Source organism: Sturnira hondurensis, unplaced genomic scaffold, assembly GCF_014824575.4.
Source record: "Sturnira hondurensis isolate 20B ecotype Veracruz unplaced genomic scaffold, ASM1482457v3 Scaffold0017746, whole genome shotgun sequence".
Classification (NCBI taxonomy): domain Eukaryota; kingdom Metazoa; phylum Chordata; class Mammalia; order Chiroptera; family Phyllostomidae; genus Sturnira; species Sturnira hondurensis.
Window position 1 is genome coordinate 76905 of NW_028090377.1, and position 23219 is coordinate 100123.

The 23219-nt window shown below is 43.0% G+C and overlaps 1 protein-coding gene across 2 annotated transcripts in view; it reads left to right on the plus strand.

Moving 5' to 3' along the window:
* Nucleotides 1–23219, plus strand: part of FCHSD2 (FCH and double SH3 domains 2) — a 99901-nt gene that overhangs the window by 71882 nt on the left and 4800 nt on the right. For both annotated transcript variants that reach the window (XM_037068684.1, XM_037068686.1), the window contains exons 8-11: nucleotides 6812–6973; nucleotides 16391–16525; nucleotides 22765–22848; nucleotides 22967–23144. In XM_037068684.1, coding sequence (XP_036924579.1) covers nucleotides 6812–6973; nucleotides 16391–16525; nucleotides 22765–22848; nucleotides 22967–23144 — 559 coding nt within the window. The remainder of the gene's footprint in view (nucleotides 1–6811; nucleotides 6974–16390; nucleotides 16526–22764; nucleotides 22849–22966; nucleotides 23145–23219) is intronic.

Consider the following 23219-nt stretch of genomic DNA (forward strand, 5'->3'; position numbering starts at 1 on the left):
GTTAAATCAACTTCAGCAACACGAATATTAGATTACTTGATATTGTTGTAGACATCACATACAACTACCATCCGCACATTGTTGATCTCCTTTTTTACCTTAATCTCAGTGTGATGAGTTAGTATTCCTGTGTACTCACGCTCACAGATCTTTCCTTCTGTAGTGTCTAACCTGCCGTCAAGGACATCCTGTAAATTTTTGTTTCGGATATTATATTGTCAGCTCTATAGGTTCTAGTTAGTATCTTTCTGTATCTTCCACTTCACTCCTGTTTATCTTCATGTTTTCCTTTAAATCTTTAAGTACATTTCTAACAGTGAGTTTAAAGTCTTTGTCTACTCATTACATCATGTCTGTGATCTGGCTCTTTGTTGACTGTCCCTTTTGTTATGGCTAATATTTTTTCTGCTCTTCAAATACTTAGTATTTTTTTACTAAACACTAGAAATTGTGAAAATTTGGCTATTGAGATCTGGATTCTTTTTTCTTCTTTCAAAGACTGTGGATTTTTCTTTTAGCGGCAGGTCAGTTGCTTACCTAACTGTCTTGATCTGTTTGAGGCTTGTTTCTAAGGGTCGGGTCAGAGTGGCCTCTCCTGTAGAGCTGATTTAGCGCCATTACTAGTGCATTTCCTTCCTGTGGTTTCTGATGCCGTGGGTGTCCAGCCCGATCTCCACGCTCGGACTGGGGGGAGCTGCAACACCTCTCAGCCCCGTACTCGCTCTGGGGATTTTTCAGTTCACAGCTTCACAGAAGATGTTCTTTGCCCAGCGGTTATTTTTTGCTTCTCATGGGGTCCCACCTTATGTATTCTAAATTTATTGTGGATTTTTATTCATTTAGAATATTTTCTTTTTTAAAAAGATTTTTGTTTATTTATCTTTAGAGAGGAAGCGAAGGAGAGAAGGAGAGAAATGATTGCCTCTCATCCTTTGCTGAGAACTGGCCTGCAGCTCAGGCATGTGCCCTGACTGGGAATTGAACCACGATCGCACGGTTCACAGGCCCGCACTCTATCTACTGAGCTACACCAGCCAGGGCTCATTTAGAATATTTTCAATTACAGTTGTCATTAGGGCTTTTTAAAGCCCTGTATTGTCTAAATTTGGCCTGTGGAGATCAACTTAAGCTTCTATATCCATTCTCTCCTTTGTCTTTGAACACACCCTTGCTCTCTAGCACAAGCCATCAATATAATAGGTTCACCTTGTGCTTTTCCTTCTTCAAGGAGCTCTGATTTTTTTTTATAGCAAATAGTAGTTAGACACCAACATCTCAGCTGCGAAGGGGATTGTCATTATGGGTGTTATTTGTTTCTCAGCCCCCTCTTTGCTGTTTCAGGCAGGAATTTTTTTCAGATCGCAAAATCAGATGGATATTTCCAATTAAAACTTATGATTAGAAGGATTTTATTAACTTCTTTGATTTTATATTTGTATCTTTTTTCTTGCACTAAAAGTCTTAGTTCCTAATAATAGCATCATAATATTTTGTTTGCTTTATCCTGTATTATATTTATTAAGCAGTTTCAAAATTATAAATATTTACTAATAATAAACTACTGAGTGTAATCTAAGATTTCCTTGCAGTTCTCTTTCAATGTAGAGTCTATCTCTATAAGGACTTCTTTTTTTTAAGATTTTATTTATTTGTTTATCTTTAGAGGGGAAGGAGAGAGGGCGAGAAACATCAATGTATGGTTGCCTTTCGTACATCCCCTGCTGGGAACCGGCCTGCAACCCAGGCATGTGCCCTGACTGGGAATCAAACAGTGATCCTCTCGTTTGCAGGCCTGTGCTCAATCCACTGAGCTACACCAGCCAGGGCCTCTATAAGGATTTCTATTGGTAATGATGAACTAGCTTATCTCCTCTTTTAGATAATTATTAATCTGGGGTAAAAATATTTCAAATGCCTTTTTTGGTAGAACTAGAAAATGACCCAGAGCATATAAAAGCTGAAGAGGAATTGACCCTTGAAAGAATGGGACTGTACTTGATAATATTTACGTTACAAGGCTCTGTTTGAAGGGCTGCACACTAGAATCCTAGCAGAGTCCTAATGGCTTGAGGGTGAATGTCTAGGAGCCCTCTAATTCGCATATAAACATATAAATAATCACCCAAATCCTTGGCCAAACCTCAATGTACATGTGGAGCATTTATACCTAATTGGCATTTAGAGAACACTCTACCACATGGGAGTAGAATACATGTTCTTATAAAGTACATGTGAAACATTCAACAAGACCAAATACTAGACCATAAATTGCTGTCAGTATGTTAAAAGGATTGCTATCGAGCAGAATATGTTCTGTGACCCATCAGAATTAAATGGAAAGTCAATAACAGGCCTGGCTGGTGTGGTTCAGTGGACTGAGTACAGGTCTGCAGGGCAGGGAAGGTCCCCCCAGTGTGGGGGTGTGAGAGGAAACCGATCACTGTATCTCACATTGATGTTTCTCTGCCTCTCTTTCTCTCTCCCTTCTCCTCTGTCTAAAAATAAATAAATAAAATCTTTTAAAAAAAAGAAACCCACCCAACTTTATAGCCAAAATAATGATTTATGATCTCTCACCATCTGGCTCTTGACTGTGACAGTGCATTTCTTGTGCAGGTTTGGCCTGCGAGGATTCTTCAGTGAGCTGCGCTCAGCCAGCACTCAGCAGACCACTGAGGGCTGAGCCTTTCTTCCATTCGGGTTTTCATCCTTGAATGCACTAAAACTGGGCTTCCTCGCATGATGGAGGTACATTCCTAAAAGTGAAGTCCTGGTAGCCCTTATCAAACCTCTGCTTGCATAAAATGTGCATTCATTCCATTGGCCAAAGCAAATCACACGGGCAAGCCCAGAATCACGAGGGAGGGGACTGTATGGGTACTGGGAGACACGATTCACTGGGGTAACAGTTTATCACAGTTAGTATGACCTTGGGTAAATCAGTTTTCTCACCTATAAAATGGAGTTTGTTATCCTTCCCCAGAATTGTTGTGTGGTTAAATGAAATGAGATTTACAGGCTTTATAGCTATCAAAATTTCATAAACTCAACTATGGTAGGACCCTTAGGTATGCTTATATTAAATTTATATTAAAATAAGTTAATTGACAGTGTCCGTACACTGTGATATTGTATCCTAAAGGACCTGTCTTTTCAAACATCATCTCAAAAAAGCTCTGCGTCTTTACAAGTTCTGAAAATGATTTGGCCAGGTTGTATCTAGAATGCCATCAAGTTACGGAGAGCTGTACTCTGCAGAGTTTTAATACATTGGCAAATCATCAAAGTTCATTGGGAAGCACTGGAAAATTCTGCTTTTAAACAGTTGAAATATAAACAGTTGGAACTCTAAAGGAAAAATAGCTATGTTTATTCTGGAACTGTAGTCTAAAAATCTAAGTTTGCAAATACTGTGTTTGTCAGTTGTTTGGTAAAGTACTGGCAAAAATAAATCTTAAGAAAAATAGATTACTTGGTATCGAGAAAATAGAATAAAATAATCTACCTCTTTCTCTCTCTCTCTCTCTCTCTTCCTCTCTTTCTCTGCTTCAGCAGTTAAATGACTTCCATTTATGATTTCCACAAAAGGGTCTGTTGGTTGTGTTCACTCTATTTTTAAAAACACTTCATTGCCAAATTACTTTAAAGCGTGCACTGGCATGGAGCTGAGGCAGCAGAATATCCACATGCGAAAGAGTAAAGTGGGACCCCTGTGCTACACTGTACACAACATCAACCCAGCATCACCACCAAAGTGGAGCAGCTAAAACTATAAAACCCTTAAAGATAAACCCCATAGGGATAAACCTTTGCGACCTTGGATGCCTTGGATACGACACCAAAGCCCAAACACTAGATAGGCTGGACTTAATCAAACCCCAAAATTTTTGTGCTTCAAAAGACACTATCAAGAAAGTGAAAGACAACCCACAAGATGGGGAAAAATATTTGCAAAGTATTTATTTAATAAGGTACTTTTATTTAGAATACATAAAACTCAAAATTAAAACACAAAATAAAAAGAACAATAAAAAGACAACCCGGTTTTAAAGTGGGCAAAGGATCGAAATAGACATTTCTCTGAAGAAGCTTTGGGAATCATCCATCAGCACCTGAAAAGGTGTTTGACACCATCAGTCACCAGGGAAATTCAGATCCCAACCACAGAGAGACACCCCTTTACCCCGCCAGCATGGCTGGGATCTGTGACAAGTGTGGCGAGGAAGTGGAGAAAGGGCGACCCTCAGACCCTGCTGCTGGCGTTGTCAGGGGAGGCAGCCACTTTGGAGACCGGTCTGGTGTTTTCCCAAATGGTTGAAGATGGCCTTATTGTGAGATCAGGCAATTCCAGTCTTAGGTGTATCTGTGTACCCAAAAGACATGAAAACATATGTCTACACAAAACTTGTGCAATAATATTATAGCAACATTATTCATATTAGCCTCAAAGTTGAAACAAACCACCTATCTATCAACTGACAAATGGGTAAACAAAACGTGGTATATCTATACAATAGGATGTTATTTGGCCATAAAAAGGAAGTACTGAGACATGTTATAACATGGATAAATCTCACCAAAAAATTACAGACTGTGTGGTCCTATTTATCGTGAGTGTTCAGAAGAGGTGAATCTGCAGAGAGAGAAGGTGGACGAGTGATTGCCAGGGGCTGCGGGGTGAATGAGGGCCAGCGGGCCAGTAGGCAGGGACACAGGTATCTTTGGAGGTGAGAACGACGTTCCAAGATTGTGGTGTTGCACCTGTCTGTGAATACGCTATAAATTATTGCATTGTACATTTCAAATGGGTGAATTTTATGGTGTGTAAGCTTTATCTCAATAAAGCTGTTGTAAAAAAGAAATTATTAGAAAAATAAGCAGATTTTTTGCAAGACTGTTTACTAAATGGTGTGCCTCCAGGCCAAGAACTCAAATTATTTTGTGTAAAGATTCATGTGATATCCAAAACCACTGAATTTAACACTTAAAAGGATAAAGGTGATGAATTTTATGTGGTGTGAATTTTATCTCAATGCTTAAAAATCTTAGGAATACAACAAATTCAGCCACAGGCACTCAATGAAACAGGTCTGAGCTCAGATCCTTTTTGATACTGACTCCCCCAGCAGAGAATCCAAGGAATGATCAAAATTGCGTACAGGAGGGCTCGGTGAGCACACTTGCTTGTCCAAGAGTCCCACAGAAGGCCATTAAGTAAGGGTCCTTAAAATTATTTTAGTGGCGCCTTCAAAGGCTGGAGGAAGAGACTGCCATGCTAATTCATGGGACAAGGAAGCTGTGCGTACTACTTGCTAAAAGCAGAAGAGAAGGATACTCACAAAACACAATCTCTCTGAACAAAGTGGAACTGACTTAGAGCATTTTGGGAAGTGTGGGTTTCTCAGACCAGCGTTTTTTCAGGACCAGGAGTTTCACAGTCTGGCTCACCTTTAGCTGTGGTGTGCAGAGAGGCAGGCAGACCACAGGAAGCAGGAGTGATGGTTCCTGGAGCTAGAGCTCGGCTGCAGCTGATTGGCTGGCCGCCTTGCAGAAGCCTGGGGCCGTCACTGATGGCAGGACTCCCAGAGGCATGGCTATTGGAGCAAAGCAGTTGCCTTTTGACAGGGACAGATTTAAACTGTGGTTACCTGCACAGTTTTGGAACAAGAGCCAAAAGACAGGCAGTCTTTCCCTTTAATTTGGAGAATAGGAACTTTTTATTCTCAATTTCTGCCGTCTCTGACAGCTGTGTAATAAATTAATTTAAAATCTTCAGTCACTAGGCAGGCATCGCAAAAGTTTTTAGGCAGGGGAGTGATGTGATGAGGTCATTTGAAGACTTGTAAAAGATGAATGATAGAGAAGAAAAAGTCCAAGAGATGGGTGGAAGACTATTGAAAATGCTAGATTCTAGGATGTTCTGATGTATTTGTAGCTTTATTAAGAAGAAAAGAATGCAGACTTCACGGCCCACTAATAGCTTCCTATTCATAAGTTATATCTGATGTATCTTGTCAATGCATGTGTGCCATTTGCTGATGTGGACTCCGGCCAGCAGTGTCCATGGTGTTGTGGCTGCGATGAACAAATTCACACGAACTGCAGAAGTCCTGTAGAGAAAAGGGATGGCACAGCCACTCTCTGAGTGAGAGTGAGCCCCAACCCTTGCTTGGACAGACTCATTGCTTTCTGAGAGCATTTCATCAAAGAAGGTTCTCATTCATTATGCTCAGGTTTGCTTTAGGTGATTACTTCTTACAGATAACAAAGAAAAGAATGTTGCAAATGCAAGGGAATGAAAAAAGTCATTGATCTGGTTACACTCTATCCTGGAACGCTTTAGCACAGACTTTAGGAAGTTACTTCAAAGATGTGCATTAAACATTTGCTGTCTTAACTCAGGGTGAGGGAGTCTTAGCAAAAGCAAGCCTCAAAGCAGCCTAGATGTAATGCAGGCCTGATTCTCCATGGGGAAGCTGATCTGTGGGCCTGGCTCCTGTGTGCTGCCTCGTGCCTGTCGGTTTTCCGAACCAGGGCTGAGCTGTGTTCACCATTGCCATGCAGACCGGTTCCCTATAATTTGCCACCATGAGCAGTCCGATCCCTGTTCTCTTGTCCCCTCCCCTCCCCCATCCCCCTTTTACCTTCCCCTCTCCCCCTCTCTCCAACGGACAAATTGATAACTATGCCAAGGCAGAACTGCTAGTGAATATCAATATTTTTCTAATTAATAAGTCAGAAATAACTTTAAAACAATCAATTTGAGAGAGAAAAATGTCCTGATTTCAGACCATTTTCTTGGTTTCCTAAGATAATTAAGTTGAAAGCTGAAGCCCGACTGGACCTGCTAAAGCAGATCGGTGTTTCTGTGGACACGTGGCTGAAGAGTGCAATGAACCAAGTGATGGAAGAGCTGGAAAACGAGCGATGGGCCCGCCTTCCCACAGTGACCAATAATGGCACCTTACACTCGGTATGTTCCTCTTCTCGGATGTGATAGTCTAACTTTTGGTTAAGGGTGACATTCTTTGACTATGTAGCCAAACCTGATAATGACCAAAATTTTAAAGAACAAAATAACGCTTTTGCTAGTGGTTTGGGTGTTTTTTCTTCAACCTGTCACTAATTGAGCTAAATTTGAGTGTAAGAAAGAAGGGGGGTCGGGGAAATAGTGCTTTTTAAAACCACTCACTGAAGAACATCACTGGTTGGCATCAGGACCAGTTTACCTCCCCGTTACCTCACTCAGGAAGTGGCTACTCGTCTCGTCTGGGAGTAGCAGAATGAAAATTTGATCTAGGGTTTTTGAGTTCTCGGAAGTCTTTTCTAGCCTACATGAAAATGAACACCCAGAGAGTTGGAAACACTCTCCGAGAAGGGCAAGGAATGCTCGTAGTCCGTGGCGTCACCTGTTGGGTTCACAGGGGCTTCCTGTTCTGCTCCAGTGTCTTTCATCAGGGAGATGGTGTCTCACACACAAGGCCAGGCCTCAGGCTCAAGTTTTTCAGTCCAAGGCGCTCTCCACTCTGTCATCTGGTTAAACCTAAGCTTTTTATGTCGGAGATCTGAGTACCAGGAAGTTTGGTGATTTGCCTAATATTTATATAGATGGATATTTGCCTAGCTAGTCAGACTAAAGTCATTCCTGTGGCTACCTCTCCACCCGGCACTCTCTCATCCTATTTGTTTATTTGTGGCACTTATTACAATCTATATTTATCTTCTTTATTTGTTTCCTTATATTTATTATCTGTCTTTCCCTCTAGAATATAATTGCCATTCCCACCTGGCTCACTGCTGTGCACAGCAGAGTGCCTGGCACGTAGTAGGTACTCAGTAAACATCTGTCGAAGGAAGAATTGAATGAGTGGATGGACAGATAGAGGGAGTGGTGGCAAACTAAGAGCCAGAATCCCAGTTTCCCAATTTCCCACTGCATCCACAGTGCCCCTTCGGTGTTTGTGCCCTTCGGATTGAAAAAGGCATCCTTGCTAGAGAAACTGGCCAAAGTTTAAGCACATTCCTAGAAGTTTTATCAGCTTTTTACATGCCGTTCTGCTTGCACATTTAAAAAGGGTTGTGTACAGATATGCACCCTAAGGGAAAACAATCTACTGAAGGTTTGTTTCTGTTTCACCATTACTGCTAACCCCACTGGGGAAAATAACACACACCTCACACTTGACTTTCGGGTTAGAAGAGCGTGTCCTGTTTTCAGGACAACAGAACTGCTCCACGTTGTGGAATAGCCCTTTTTATTGCATCTTTTAAAAGGCAGATTCCCATGTCTTTGGGTCATTCTGTGGGACAGGAGTAACGATGGAAATCCAAGCACAGACTTGCTTTTGGCTTCTTGAGCAGCACGGTCGGTCGGCAACCGGTCAACCCACGCTTCTCCTGAACTGGCACCTTTTCTAACTGAATCATCTGGGCCAGCACACATGGCCCAACAATGAGCCGACTTCCTGAGCAAACTGGAGATGAACAAGACTTGGTCTCTCTCCTGAAAGAGGTGACAACCTGATAGAGCAGACAGGATTTGTACATCTCAGTGATACATGGCAGCGTGTGGCTGGGCTCCTGTATGGCAAACTCTAAACTGCTTACTCCTAACTGATCTACTCACCTTGGGAAAAAGTCATTTGCCTCTGGGTTTCAGAAAGTTAGGTTAAATGATTTTAAGATCCCCTCTGACTCCAATATCTCAGGATTTTGTAAGGAACAGTCAGTACAGCCTAGTACCAGCTAGAAAAAGAGGAAGGAAGTTCGCCCAAGGAGATATCATTTGAGGTAGTCCTTCCAGAACTTAACAGGAGATCAGAAAGGGCTTCTGAGTGTGAAGGAAGGAAATACAGAAGTGCCTGGTGCGGGGTCTGGCACTGAGTGTCGATTAAATTGGGTGTTTTTGAGGACTGTCCAAAGATGTGGACACATATCCTCTGTGAAAGGAGCGTTTTGCCATTTCATTCCACTCTTTTCTTTCCACTAGTTGGTCTTTTTTTTTTTAGATTTTATGTATTGATTTTAGAGAGAGGGAAAGGGAGGAAGAAAGAGGGAGAAAAATATGGATATGAGAGAAACAATCAGTTGCCACAACCCAGGCATGTTCCCCGGGCGACCTTTTGATTGGCAGGGCGGCGTTCCCCCAGCCGAGCCACGCCAGCCTGGGCTCCTCTGGTCAGTCCGGTGGAGTTTGTGTCTTCCCACTTGTGGCTGAGGGATCTACTTTGTGGAATCTTTACTAACAATATAAATAAGGGAGAGATGTAGGCACAAAATAGCTTAATGAAGCCTCAATGTTTATTTAACCTGCTTTTAAATGACAGCACTGAAATTATTCAGAGGGAGTTGTGTCTCTTCACACTGACAGCTAGCTGGCCGGGAGCGTGAATCAGAAACACACGTTCCAGGGACCAAATTATTTCTCCCATTCTAGATGCCAACGAAAACATTAGTCATCAAGTTTAGCGTTCCCTTCCATCTGGAAAACATGGTTAATACTGCTATTAGACATCAACAGTGTGAAGTGCCTTAGAGAAGATAAATGTTTTTAAGACAGTCTATTTACCTTACAGAACAAGGAGGGAGCTATGCTTAGTTGGATATTAACTCTGCCTTCCATGTTGTGCTGTATTACAGAATGTAGAATCAGGAAGAAGAGAAAGACAATCACAGACTAGAGCAATATTTTTGTAAGGCGCGCAGGCCGCTGTAGAGTGATTGAGTTGATGGTTAACCAGAGTCTACACACAGCTTCACGATTGCTGCCGGGACCCAGTCAGCCTCGCTCCTCCCTCCCTTGTCTTATCTTCCTGCCTCCTCTTACTCAGAAATGCGGTTTACAGCCTCGTTTGTGAAGTTACATTAATTTTAGAATGGAAAAAGTTAGGTAACCAGACTACAAAAAAATTAGGAAGTACCAGAGAGAAGATAGTGACCCAAGGCTCCATCCTTCTAACCACTGTTAGCAACTTGATGTCATTCCTTCTTCTTTCTACTGTTCTTTTTAAAACATATTTGTCATAATAATGTTAATTTTGTGTATTTTTCCATGTAACATTCCATGTTGCCGAATGGTCTTCATAACCATCCTTTTTACGTCTGTAGGGTATTCCATCAGGAAAACATACTGTGACACATTTAGGTAATTATTCCCTCCTAGGTTCAATATTAGGTTGCCTCTAGATAGACTGGATAATACTCTGAAAATTTTGTATACATATTTCTCTTATTTCATGCTGGGGTTTTTTTTCTGTAATACAGATTCTTAGAAGTAGTATTATTGGGTCAGATATCTATAAGTTCTTTGAGTTTGGGGGGGTTTTTGTTCTTTTTATTATGTTTTCTTTAGATTCACAAACTTAGCCGACACTGTTGACATGACTTTCTTATCTTCAGCCACTTCCCCCAGCTACGGTACAAAGGCATCCTGACATCTGCTTCGATGTGTAGGCTCTCTGAGTATATGAGCCTTTTGTGTAGTTACATGGAAGTGAATTCTGACTCCACTCGTTATGACGGTCATCCTGAATAATGCATTTGAAAGGTGAAGAGATTAAATATTTTGAACCTCCAAGATAATAGTTTGGTTCCCATCTGCCTCTATAATGCCTAATAGTCCTTGCAGTCTGATGGGTTTTGTTTTTGAAATAAGAAAGTCTATTGACTTGAGCTAATCCCCCCAAAAAACAAACAATGGATTTTTATAATGCAATAAATATAAACTGTAGAAAATTATAAAATATAACTGCAGAAATCGTCAGTCACTTCTGTGTTTACAGTATTTCCAAATGGTCAGTGGTCTTTTTGACTAAACTCCATACTCAAACAGCCCACTTTTTTTAGTGAAATTGACATGTGAAATTCCCAGTTAGGATCAGTTTCATTTCATTCAGTAAGCTTGTATTGAGCTGGCATAGCTTATGAAACCCTTTGCTAGATGGGGGAATTACAAAGCTGAGTCTGGAATTGGTATCTGTTGAATTGGTGTCTACAGATTGAGAGAACCAGCCACATGACAGAAAGGACCAAAAGATGGAGATTGGGGGGAAAAAAAGGAAAAAAGAACATATGTAGAGACTTTGACCTCTGAGAGAAGCATCTCCAGCTATAGTATGTTCTGTGATTTTCTTCGTAGCCATAAGTAAAGTGCCTGACACAGCTCCTTATACTTAGTACATGTTCAAAGATATTAATCTGAACCTCAAGATAAGCAGTTTACCCCATCCAGTCCTATCAACTAAGTTTAAAATGCTACTAAAACAAGGGAGTTTGTGTCATTAAAGTATCTATTCTGTACCAGGTAGTATGTCAGGCACATACATTATTTCAGTTACTAATCACAACAATTCTGAATGTGTTTACAGACGAGGAGATAGGCGTAGAAGAACTAAACCTCTTACCCAGCAGCATACGGCTAGTGAGTGGAGAGAGCAGGAGTCCAAACCCAGATTTGTCTGCCTTTGAAGCCCTGCTCTTTACCATCCTTTCTTACCCCATGGGTAGCCCTTCATTCCTCTAACCTTTATCATGATTCATTTTCATTGCTGTGTATTTCTTTTTTTCTTTTTTTAAAATCATCTGTTGAATCACCATCGAATATCCTATTTTCAGTGTTATTAATGGCCTTGTAGCATCTTCAAGTACCATATGGCCAGTTGTCATTAAAATTTTCAAGCTTTACTGGTATTTTCAAGAGCTTTGCTGAGGTATAATCGACCTAAATAGACCACACACACCTCAAGTGTACCGATCGGTGCCTTTGGATGTGAACATGCCAGTGAGACCCTAGTTTCCTCATGCTCCATCCAGCTCTGCAACCACGGACCTTCTTCTGGTCACTATAGCCAAGTTTCAATTTCCTGGGATTGGGTATAAGCCGAATCATACAATATGTGCTCTTTGGGGGTGGGGGGAGTCTGAGTCATACAATATGTGCTCTTTAGGGGTGGGGGGAGTCTGGCTTTTTTCACCCAGCTCCATGATTTTGAGGACCGTGCATGCTGTTGCTTCCGTCAGCAGTTCCGTTCCTTCTCATTGCTGAGTAGCAGTCTGAGTGTGAACCTGCCACACAGTTTGTTTATCCACCCACCTGATGACAGGCATTCGGGTTGCTGGGGGCTATTGTAAGTAAAACTGCTTTGCATGTATGTTTTGGGCACCTTGTGTAGTCGGTATATATTTAACAATTTAGGAAACTGCCAAGCTGGTTTCCGAAACGGCTGTGCCATTTTACATTCCCATCAACAGAGTACTGGTCTTCCAGTTATTCCACAGCCTTGCCAACACTTGGTATGGTCAGTGTTTTTAATTTTAGACATTTTGAAAGGTATGCAGTAGTATATTGTAGTTTTAATGTGTATTTCATTAATAATGTTGGGCATCTTTCTATATGAAGGAGTCTTGTCTTCATTCTGGAGGTAATAGTTATTTTGCTGAGTATAAGAACATGGCTGCTGAAACCAGCTCAGAGAGGTCCTTCATGTCTGCCCTTGCAATCATAAGAGCAAGCATTTTACAACATCTAAGGAAGGAAAAGTATTAGTACAGCTAGAAAGAATAGTTGTGACTGAAGTTCTGTCAGGTGACAGGAAGGAAAGGGGGTGAGAGAGCGGTCGTTACGAAACAGAGCCGTGCGAAAGCACGTGGCAGTGACCTCTGCTGCTGTCACCGCCACCTTTTGTCTCCTTTCACGAGAATCAAGAAATGAACTCAAAATAAAGGGGAAGGAAGGAATGTTTAGTGTCAAACAACGTTGCCAAAATAAAATGTTTTGGATTGATTCCCAGTGCCCAAGCACAGTACATACCAACATTCCTTATATATTTTTGGAAACTTGTTCTACCCACAGTGGCTTTCGTTTTAGTTTTTATGGAAGTATGGGTGTTTTATTTTTTTGTGATGCCATAGTTTTATATTTAATTTCTTCTTCTCTGTATCTTTTCCATCACCATTTATCCCCCTTATCCACTCTTCCACCTGCCACCCGTGCCCTGCAGTCACCGCACTGTTGTCCGTGTCCATGAGTCCTTTTTCTCTCGATCCCACCAGCCCCTGACCCCACCTCCTGTCAGTGGTTTTATTTTTTTAATGTCTGTAACCTTTCCTAGAATCTGAAAGCAAGTTCTAGCACATGATCCTCCTCTTATGTGACACAGTGCCCTGGAGAACAGTGGGCTCATAAGCACGAGGTGATCTGAAAGGCCCAGATTTGAGCCTATTTTGTCATTGACCTCACTGACCAGAGAGGAAGTGTTTGTAAGATGAGGTGTGCAGTCACCTCACTCAGTTGTGGAGATTTTCAGTAGGAGTGATAAGTGAGAATATACAGGGATTTTGAAACCGAGGCAATAAATGTGATGGAAAATATGCACTATTTATTCTTCTGGAAAGCCACCCCCCCCCAACAAAAAAAAATGCTGTAAATTTTGTTAGAGAAATAGCAGTTAAGAGGAGAGGCTGTTTTAAAACATCAGTGATAATTAAGAGAAGTCACTTTATTAAGAAGTAGAACTCGACAATGTAGGCAGCCTCTACTTTGTGGCTCACTGATTCCCAGGCAGCCCCTGACCTTCTGCATCCAGGCGCCGCTAGCCTGCCCCTGCTTCCCTGCGCACCAGCGTCCCGCTGTGGTGGGTGTCCACTCGGGAGGGAGCTGCTGCAGAGCAGGCGGGGAGTCCTCCGTCCCGTGTCTGAGAGCCTAGGATGGTGTTCAGTGCATAGTAGGTGTTTGATATTTCAGTTAATTATTCTGCTGTGAGGCCCGGTTCTCACACTTCATTCCTTATACCCTTAACGTGCAAACATCGGTGCCTTTATATGTTTGAATGGGGGAAAGCAGCCAAATAAGTGTTTATGTATAGCCAGAAACAAAGAAACCTTTAAGCCTGGTTTTGTTTCTTCTCTATTGGGTTTTTCATCCAAAAAGAAAACACATTATTCCAGTAGTTCAGATAGTACAGAGGCATATAAAACCGAGTCAGTCACCTCTTCTTTCCTCAGTGGTTGTCCTTCCTCTGCCTCCCTGCCGGATACGCGGGCTCACGTAAGTGTTATTTGTACTTTGCTGTCATGGAAGGTACTCTGGGGAAATACATTTTTTTTACACTCAGTACCATCTTTTTTCACTTGATACCATTTTAGTTAATATATGCCTTTTAGCTGTAGTGGGTAATATACATTTAAACTTAGTTTAAAATTATTTTCCTGGTGCTATATTTCAAAAGGAAAGGTACCCTTTTTTGTGGTAAAACACACATAGCATAAAATTTACCACCGTAACCATTTGAAGTATACAGTGCAGTCACACCAGGTACAGGCACACCGAGGCACGGCCATGGCCGCCAGCCCTCTCCAGAGCTCTGCGTCTTGCAGTGGGAGCACCTGTGCCCATGCGAGCCCCCGTGTCCCCAGCCCCCATTTCTGGTGCTGGCATTCGACGACTTTCGTCTCTGTGAATTTGACTGCTCTGGGTACATCATGTAAGCAGAGTTAGACAGTATTTATCTCTTTGTGACTGGCTTATTTCACTGAATGTTCTCAGCGTTTACTATATTGTGGCATGTGCCAGAATTTCTCTCCTTTTGAAGGCTGAATAATATTCTGTTGTTTGCATTTACCATATTTTGTTCATCCATTCATCTGCTAATGGACACTTGGCTTGCTTCTACATTTTGGCTATTGTGAAAAATTCTGATGTTAACATTGGGGTACACATATCTATTCAAGTCCCTGCCTTGAAATTCTTTGGGGTATATGTGAGTACCTAGAAGTGAAATTGCTGAATCATGTGGTAACCCCGTGTGAAATTTTTTGAGGAACTGCTGTACCATTTTCCAGAGCGGGTGCACCATTTTACATTCCCTCCAGCACTATACAAGTGTTTCAGTTTCTCCACTTATCTCCACTCGTTTCCAGTTTTTTATGATGGCCATCCTCATGGGTATGAAATGGTATCTTATGTGTTGGTTTGCATTTCCCCAGCGGTTAGTGGTGTTGAGCATCTTTTCATGTGCTCATTGCCCATGTGGACGTCTTCTTTGGATAAGTGCTTATTCCAGTCCTTTATCCATTTTTGAATTGTTTTTTTAATTGTTGAGTCTTATGCATTCTTTATATATTCTGGATATTGATCCCTGATCAGATACATGATTTGCAAATATTTTCTCCCTTTCTGTGGGTTGCCTTATACTCTGTTCTTTGATGCACAAAAGTTTTTTATTTGATCAAGTCCAGTTGACCTGTTTTTTTTTCATTTGTTTCCTATGCTTTATCATATCCAAGAAATTGTTGTCAAACCCAGTGTCATGAAGTTTTCCGCTTATGTTTTCTTCTGTGAGTTTTATAGTTTTAACACTTATGTTTAGGCCTTTGATCCATTTGAGTTAGTTTTTATAAGGTAAGCATCTAACTTCATTCTTTTGCATGTAGATAGCTAGTTTTCCCAGCACCATTTGTGGAAAACACTGTCTTCCCCATTGAAGAGTGTTGGGACCCTGGTTGAAACCATTTAACTATGTACGTGAGCATTTATTTCTAGGCTTTCTGTTCCCTGACTCCTTGTTAATGAGTGTTATTGATCACAGCTTAGTCATTCACTCTTCTGTTGATGGTTATGTAGGTCGTGTTCAGGCTTTTGCCGCTACATGAACGTTGCAGTAAACCTCCTAGATTATCCCCGGGTAGTCCTACGTCCTGGTGCTTTTCTTTCTCCATAATAGATGTACAGAAGTAGAATTGCTAGATCAAGTGGTATGCTTAGTTTTGAATTTCAGTAAGCAGGTTATTTTTTTAAAGGATATGTCAGTTTACATTTTTTCAGCCATAGATGAAAGCCTGTTTCTCAGCATCCTTGGCAGCATTTAAAAATCTTTTTAGTGTTCCCCAATACGATTGGTTTAAAATGGTAAGAAGTTTTTACTAATCAGTATTTAACAGTGAAAAGTAAAAGGATACTGATAAATATTTCTTATATATCTGAAAGACATTTACTCTTGGTTTTAAAAAGAAAAAACCTCTGTCCTTTCATAACATAAAAATGCAAGTGAGCCCTGGCTGGTGTGGCTCGGTGGATTGAATACTGACCTGTGAATCAAAGGGCTGTGGGTTCAATTCCCAGTCAGGGCACAGGCCTGGGTTGCAGGCCAGGTCCCCAGTAGGGGGCACATGAGAGGCAACCACACATCTATGTTCTTTTCCTTTTTCCTACCTTCCCCTCTCTTTAAAAATAAAAAAATAAAATATTTTTAAATGCAAGTGAAAACAGATACTTATTTCTGTATGCAGTTGAATAAGTTAATATTTTGAAATAATCAGGCTTTAAGTGTTTCTCTTGCTTTCAATCATTTTCTTGAAGTAAGCAAGCTAGCCAATGGCTCCTAATTTTTCCTAGCTTAATGCAGAGACCGAAAGGGAGGAAGGAGAAGAGTTTGAAGACAACATGGACGTTTTTGATGACAGCAGTTCCAGTCCTTCTGGCACCTTAAGAAATTACCCACTCACCTGTAAAGTCGTTTATTCCTACAAGGTTTGTATTTCTTTAACTTACTGCTCATGCTAAATGGCAACTGTACCCACCCATCCTCTTACACTGTGCTTAACATACAACGGGTGTTCAGCTAATATTGGAGGCAATGCCACATGATGGCGAAGCATCTAGGCCCTGGTGTCAGACCGCCTGGGTTAAAACCCCGTCTCAGCCACTTGAGGAGCTCTGAGGCCACACCAGTCCCTTAGTCTCTGTGAGCCTCAATTTTCTTGTCTGTATTAGGGGAGAAATATTATAAGGCTAATTTGGATTAAATGAGAGAACACTTTTATAGCCAAGCACAGAGCCTGGCATCTAGTAAATTTGTATGTCGGTGCATACGAAGAGCTCTTACTCTTGTAACCAGTTGCCTCCTTAGCACAAGACGCTCCATTAGGATGATCCTCAAATTGATATTAAAAGCAGATTGTTCTGCAAAGCGGTTTTGTTCATGTTTACCTTTCCAAATCTTAATAAGGCCACCTCTTGTTTTCATGTTAAGCAGGAACCTGGATAAGTAGATGCCAGAATTTCCAACCCTGATTTAGTGTAATAGTTATTAATCTCACGCACCCCGCCCTGCTTTCACACTCACTTTTACTCATACAAAGTCAACTGAGTTTCAGCTCCCCTCGCCCTCACTTTCCCTCACTCTCCTCGTCCCACCATCAGCCAGTCCTGTTGAGTCCACTTTCAAAACATATCCCGAATCCATTCCCTCTTCCCCATGTTGGTCTAGGCCGTTGCTTTGATTACAGTAAGTATTTTAGAAACTCATAATTGCTATTCCTTCTTCATACTTGCCTCCCAGCAGTCCATTTTCCCCTCTGCAGCCAGAATTACCTTTAACACTTAACGAAGATTATTTTGCCCTGGCCAGTGTGGCTCAGTGGATTGAGTGCTGGCCTGTGAACCAGAAGTTCACTGGTTCGATTCCTGCTCACGGCACAGGCCTGGGTTGCAGGCCAGGTCCCTGGCTGGGAGCATGCGAGAGGCAACTGATAACTGTATCTCTCACATATTGATCTTTCTTTCCCTCCCTCCTCCTCTCTCTAAAAATAAGTAGCCCTGGCTGTTGTGGACCAGTGGATTGAGCACTGACCTGCAAACCAAGGGGTCACCAGTTAGGGCACATGCCTGGGTTGCAGGCTAAGTCCCTGGTGCAGGGCTCAGGAGAGGCAAAAGCACATGGATGTTTCTCTGCTCTTTTTCCCTCCCTGCCCCGCACTCTAAAAATAAATAAATAAAACATTTTAAAAAATCTTTTTTAAAAAGACAATTATTTTATTCTCCTGCCTAGAACCCCCTTTAAGTTTTCCATCACATTTAGAAAAACAAACTCTTCACCAAGGTTTATAATGTCCAGGTTGATCTGGATCCTGCCAGTCTCCCTAAGCTTCGTCTCAGACCCTCCTCACCTAGGCCACTGGCTCACTGTGCATTAGCCACTCTGGCTGCCTTTCAGTCTTCAAAGGCACCAGGCTCCTTCCTGACTTGACAACTTTGCGCTCACTATTCCCTCCACCTAGAACCGCCTTTTCCCAAATCTTGGTTGGCTGCCCACTGCTATTCATAGAGGCTCAGCTCCAAGACGGCCTCCTCTGGGCTCCCCTGACCACCTAAATATACAACTCCTCGGTCACTACTCATCCCATTCCCCTTTTCCCTCTTGTATTTACTATATAGCACTCACACCACTGAAACTTAAGTGTATCTATTTTCCTATTTCTTTGTCTGGCTCTACACTAAAAGTTCACTGAGACAGAAACCTTGTCTGTGTTGGTAAATCTTGCATACATGTCTTCAGCATGGAGGACAGTGCCCAGCACATAGTAGCTACTCGGTGAGTAACTGGAAAGGATAAATGACGTCAGAAAGGCAAGAACAAGTGGATCCTCCTCCGGCTCCCATGCTGGTGGAAGCCCCGTGCTTAAAGGACAGCACAGAGGGCGGTTCTGGAGAGAACCTGCAACAGCCACGGACAGGGCAGCTTCCCTCCCATCACCCCCGTTGCTGGAGAGCCAACATTGGCCCTGTTTGCACCTTAATATTGGTGATTTCCAGACCTTTTAGTTTAGCATTCTTTTATTATGTATTTAAATGAAAAATACTCCCCACTTTCTAAAAGAGGTGGGGTTTTTCCCAACGCACACTGTTTTGATCATCTTTTGAGAATCACCTTCTAAGATACTTAGAAAGTTGTTGTAGAGTGTTAAATAAAACCAGCTTTGGGATGTTTCCCCATCTCACCTCTCAGTGGTGTGTATGTCCACTTTCAAGTTCTAGAATTAAACTTTAAGATCCTCAAATGGGGAAGGGTCCTGCGTGTCTGAGTGATCACACACACCTCACATTCATCCAACCCTCCCTCTGTTGGTGTGTCCCAGGCGTGTGGTCAGTTAGTCACTGAGCATTTACAAGTGCCCATTTTGTGGTCAGTTTGGGGGTGCAAGAATGAATGTGACATAATCCCTGCCCCCCGGAAATGGATAGTCTGGGGGTAGTAAATATTAAACAGAAAAAGTAGAATATGTACGAAGACATTTATAGTAGAGGTAAAACCACTAATTCTCCTTGTGATGGTTGGGAGAAATTTTACAGGCGAGGTGGCATTTAAATTGGATCATGAGTAAGACCTTTCTAGATACAGTGAGAAGGGAGGGAAGGGGAGGAGCCCTCTAGGCAAAGAGAGCAGTAGATACAGACACAGCTGGATGAGCATACGGGTGTTTGGGAAATTCAGTGGTGTGTGAGCACCAGGGTGGGGATGGAGCGGCTGGAAGTAAAGATATTTGCTGTCAGAGAGTAAAGGGCCTTGTAGACCAGACCGAAGTTCGCCTTTTATGCTGTCTGGGAAGAGCCGTTGTATGTCCTGAAGTCAGACTGGGCTGTTAAGAAGGTAACCCTGTTATTAACAACCACACCTAAAACAAAAGCAAACTAAGCGGACAGCTAGATCAGGAGCAGAACCATAGAAATGGAGATCACGTGGAGGGTCAGCAACAGGAGAGTGGGAGGAGGAGAAGGGGGGAGAAGGTACAGAGAATAAGTAGCATAGACGGTAGGTAGAAAATAGATGGGGGGAGGGCAAGAATAGTATGGAAATATAGAATCTAAANAAGTCAGACTGGGCTGTTAAGAAGGTAACCCTGTTATTAACAACCACACCTAAAACAAAAGCAAACTAAGCGGACAGCTAGATCAGGAGCAGAACCATAGAAATGGAGATCACGTGGAGGGTCAGCAACAGGGGAGTGGGGGGAGAAGGTACAGAGAATAAGTAGCATAGACGGTAGGTAGAAAATAGATGGGGGAAGGGCAAGAATAGTATGGAAATATAGAATCTAAAGAACTTGTGACACATGGACATAAACTAAAGGGGGGAGTGGTAGGGGAGGGGGAGTGTAGGGTGGAGGGGAATGAAGGGGGGAAAATGGGACAAATGTAATAGCATAATCAATAAATTATATTTAAAAAACAAACAAACAAACAAAAAGAAGGTAACCCTGGTCCTGATAGAGACACCATAGAGGATAGATTAGAGATCAACTGTATGCCTGCTAGTGGTTCCTGTAGTCCGGACCAGCCCAAAAACCTGGATTAGTCTTGTGAAAATAAAGAAAAGCTAGATTTAAGGAACAGATTCAAAACCCTAAAAAATGTTGATAACTAAGTATTCAAAAATGTAACAATAACAAAATGTTAAAATACCTTAAAATGACAATCGTGAGAGTTTTTCATGTAAGAAATGCTGCATTATGACAAAAGAAAGATAGCAGATTGCGTGCACCTTAAAATCTCAATTATGCCTATTTCCAGCTTTTCTACAGTGACATACATGATTTTTATTTTCAGGAAAAAGCATATAGTTTTAAAAGAAGACAGGACATTTAGAGAGACAGTGGGGGTGATTGAGGGCAGGCTGCCTCTGGATTTCTGGACGTCACTAGACACCAGGACTTCAGGAGGCCGTGGGAGACTGTGCCTTTATTTAATAACCATTTAGCGACCGCTTGCTGTCTTTAGTTGGAGTGAGAAGAATTTCATTCCCTGCCTTAAGTTAGTCATCCCAGCAGGAAGTCCACAGGGGCAGACAGCTGAGTAGAGTGCCACGGTGGGCAGTGACCGCCATGTGCAAAGCCCTGGGAGAACGGAAGGAGGAAGGGGAACCCGCTCCCGTGGGTAGTCTGGGAGGGCTCGAGCTGGGCCCCAGATCGTGAGTAACAATAACCGCTGCCATTTAGGAAGTACCCTGTGCTGGGGCTGTAAATAGATTTTTTTCTAATCTCTTCAGTCCCTATAAGGAAGATGTTATCAACCAACCCGTTAATTCAACAAATAGGATGTGAGCACCTTCCACGTCCCTGGAGAACTGGGCTAGAGGAGAGAGTACCGATCAGCACAGGGAAGTCTGTGCCCTCGTGGAGCTTCTATTCGAATAGGAATAAAAAGAACTGAGGTTCAGAGAGGTCTGACAGTCAGTTTCCCACAGAAACGGACTGAAGTTGGACTTGAACGTGCAGTAATCTAAATCCATTCACCGGGTGGGAAGGAAAGAGCAGGGCCTGCTGGAAAGAACAAACAGCCTGGTAAAGCACGGAAGCGAGGGAGCTGTGCTGTGTTCAGAGAGCAGGGGACAGTGGGCTTGGGCCAGAGCACCTACAGACCGTGGGGCCAGACTCCCCAGGGTCCTGAGCGCCATGCAGAGGACCAGACCCTGTCAGGTGGAAGAACTGGTCACTGCTTAGGGTGCTGGGATCAGGGTAGCGTCTGCTGACATCACAATGTTGGGCAGTGTGCGTGGTCTTCCTGGCTTTTTTACAAGGACAGCAATACACTGGAAGGTTCTTGCCTCTCCTGCTCTGCTCTCGCACACATTGAAATCCGGTTGTATCGGCACCTTTTAAGTCTTGCCATGGAATTAGGAAAAATACCTTTGTTACACAGATGCCTTTTGCTAGTGTATTCAAGGCATGGTGTGGTTTCAGATGAGCAAAGGAATTCTGTTGAGAAAGCTCTCAAGAACCCAGGAGGTTTTTTCCTCGTATTTTGAGATCAGAGGTAATTTACTCAACATTCGGGTCCTGGAGTAAATCTTTTCTGTGATTGTCAGCCGTTTTCAATACTAGTGTCCGTCTCAGTAACGTCCCGAATCTGGGTTTGATTAAATGTTGTGATGCCTGTGAGATGGAAAGTGAGCCTTAGGAAAGTACCCATTTTCTTGCCTTGTTTTGCTTGTGTAACTTGGAGATATTTCACACATTTCACACTCTTAAACTCTGAAAAACTACTTGGTCTCGGGTGATAGTTTTTACTGATGTTGGGACTTGAGGGAAGCTTTTAAGACTGTTGGCTAGAGAGCCAGAAGAGGCCAGCAGGCCTCACCCTGTGTGCCTGCAACCCGAGTCTCTGCAGGAAACAGAGCCACCCAGTCCCTCCGCAGCCCCGTGTAGAGCCCCCGAGGGCTCCCCTCCAGGGCAGCCTCCGAGTGGCAGGTGCTGGTGAACCCCCGCTGCAGGGGTCACACGGGCACAGTTAGCAGCCTGTGCAGAAGCACCGATTGCATCAGCCCTCTCTCCACAGTTAAGTTGGGAGCATAATCAATACAAATTTTGACAATTCTCCATCATTGTGTTTCCTACAACTTTCTTCTCTTGGCCCCCCGTCTCCCTGCGTGATCCCAGATGAATTCTAGGCGCTGGCCCAGCTGTCATCCCACCCACGTACATCGTCCCTGGCGTTCTGCGGCATGCTCGCTCTCTATGGTAGCACTCCGGTGCGGTTCTCATGCAGCGCTTTCTCCTCTGCCTGTGCTTCCCCATTCCTCATGGCTCTGTGTCCTTCATCCCACACGGACTCCTCAGTCCTCCCAAGAATGGCAGGATTGTGATTTTGAAGAAATGGAGGCACCAAGAAGTTGACTGGCTCACCAGTAGATTCGGAAGTGGGAGCTGGAACCCCGCCTGCTCCTTCTCCCAGTGGCCTGCAGTGCCCCCCGGGCCCGACGGCCTCCTCGGGGTTCCTTTCCTCCAGTTTTGGTTTTGGCTTTATTTTACTTTGTTTAGTTTTTTAAAGTAAAACTTCACCTCATATGAGAGTTTTACAACACTTCAGTTTTCACATCCGACACATCTTCAAAACCATTTCGATGTTTGGATCCCCAGCTTTTGTTACGATCCATGCACATCTGCTCTTTATCTAACCGGTTTAATTTTGTCCACGACCATCCTCCATTGCAGGCTTCTCAACCAGATGAGTTGACCATTGAGGAGCATGAGGTGTTAGAAGTGATTGAAGATGGAGATATGGAAGACTGGGTAAAGGTATATTCCTTTGCTCATATCGCCCCTTCTTGTGACATTTTTAGGAGTGTTTTGGCTCTTGCCGTGCCCCGTCCAGACTGTGCGTGCAGACCTGTTTTGTCACGTGTCTTTTCCTCAGGCTCGGAATAAAGTCGGTCAAGTGGGGTATGTGCCGGAAAAGTACCTGCAGTTCCCCACCTCCAACAGCCTGCTGAGCATGCTGCAGTCGCTGGCTGCCCTGGACAGCCGGTCGCACACGTCCAGCAACTCCACGGAGGCCGAACTCGTCTCAGGCAGCCTCAACGGAGACGCCAGCGGTAAAGACCCGAAGCTGGGCGCTGTGCAGTTGGTCTCGTTTGGCCCAAACTGTGTTTAGTGCCTAGAGTCGACCT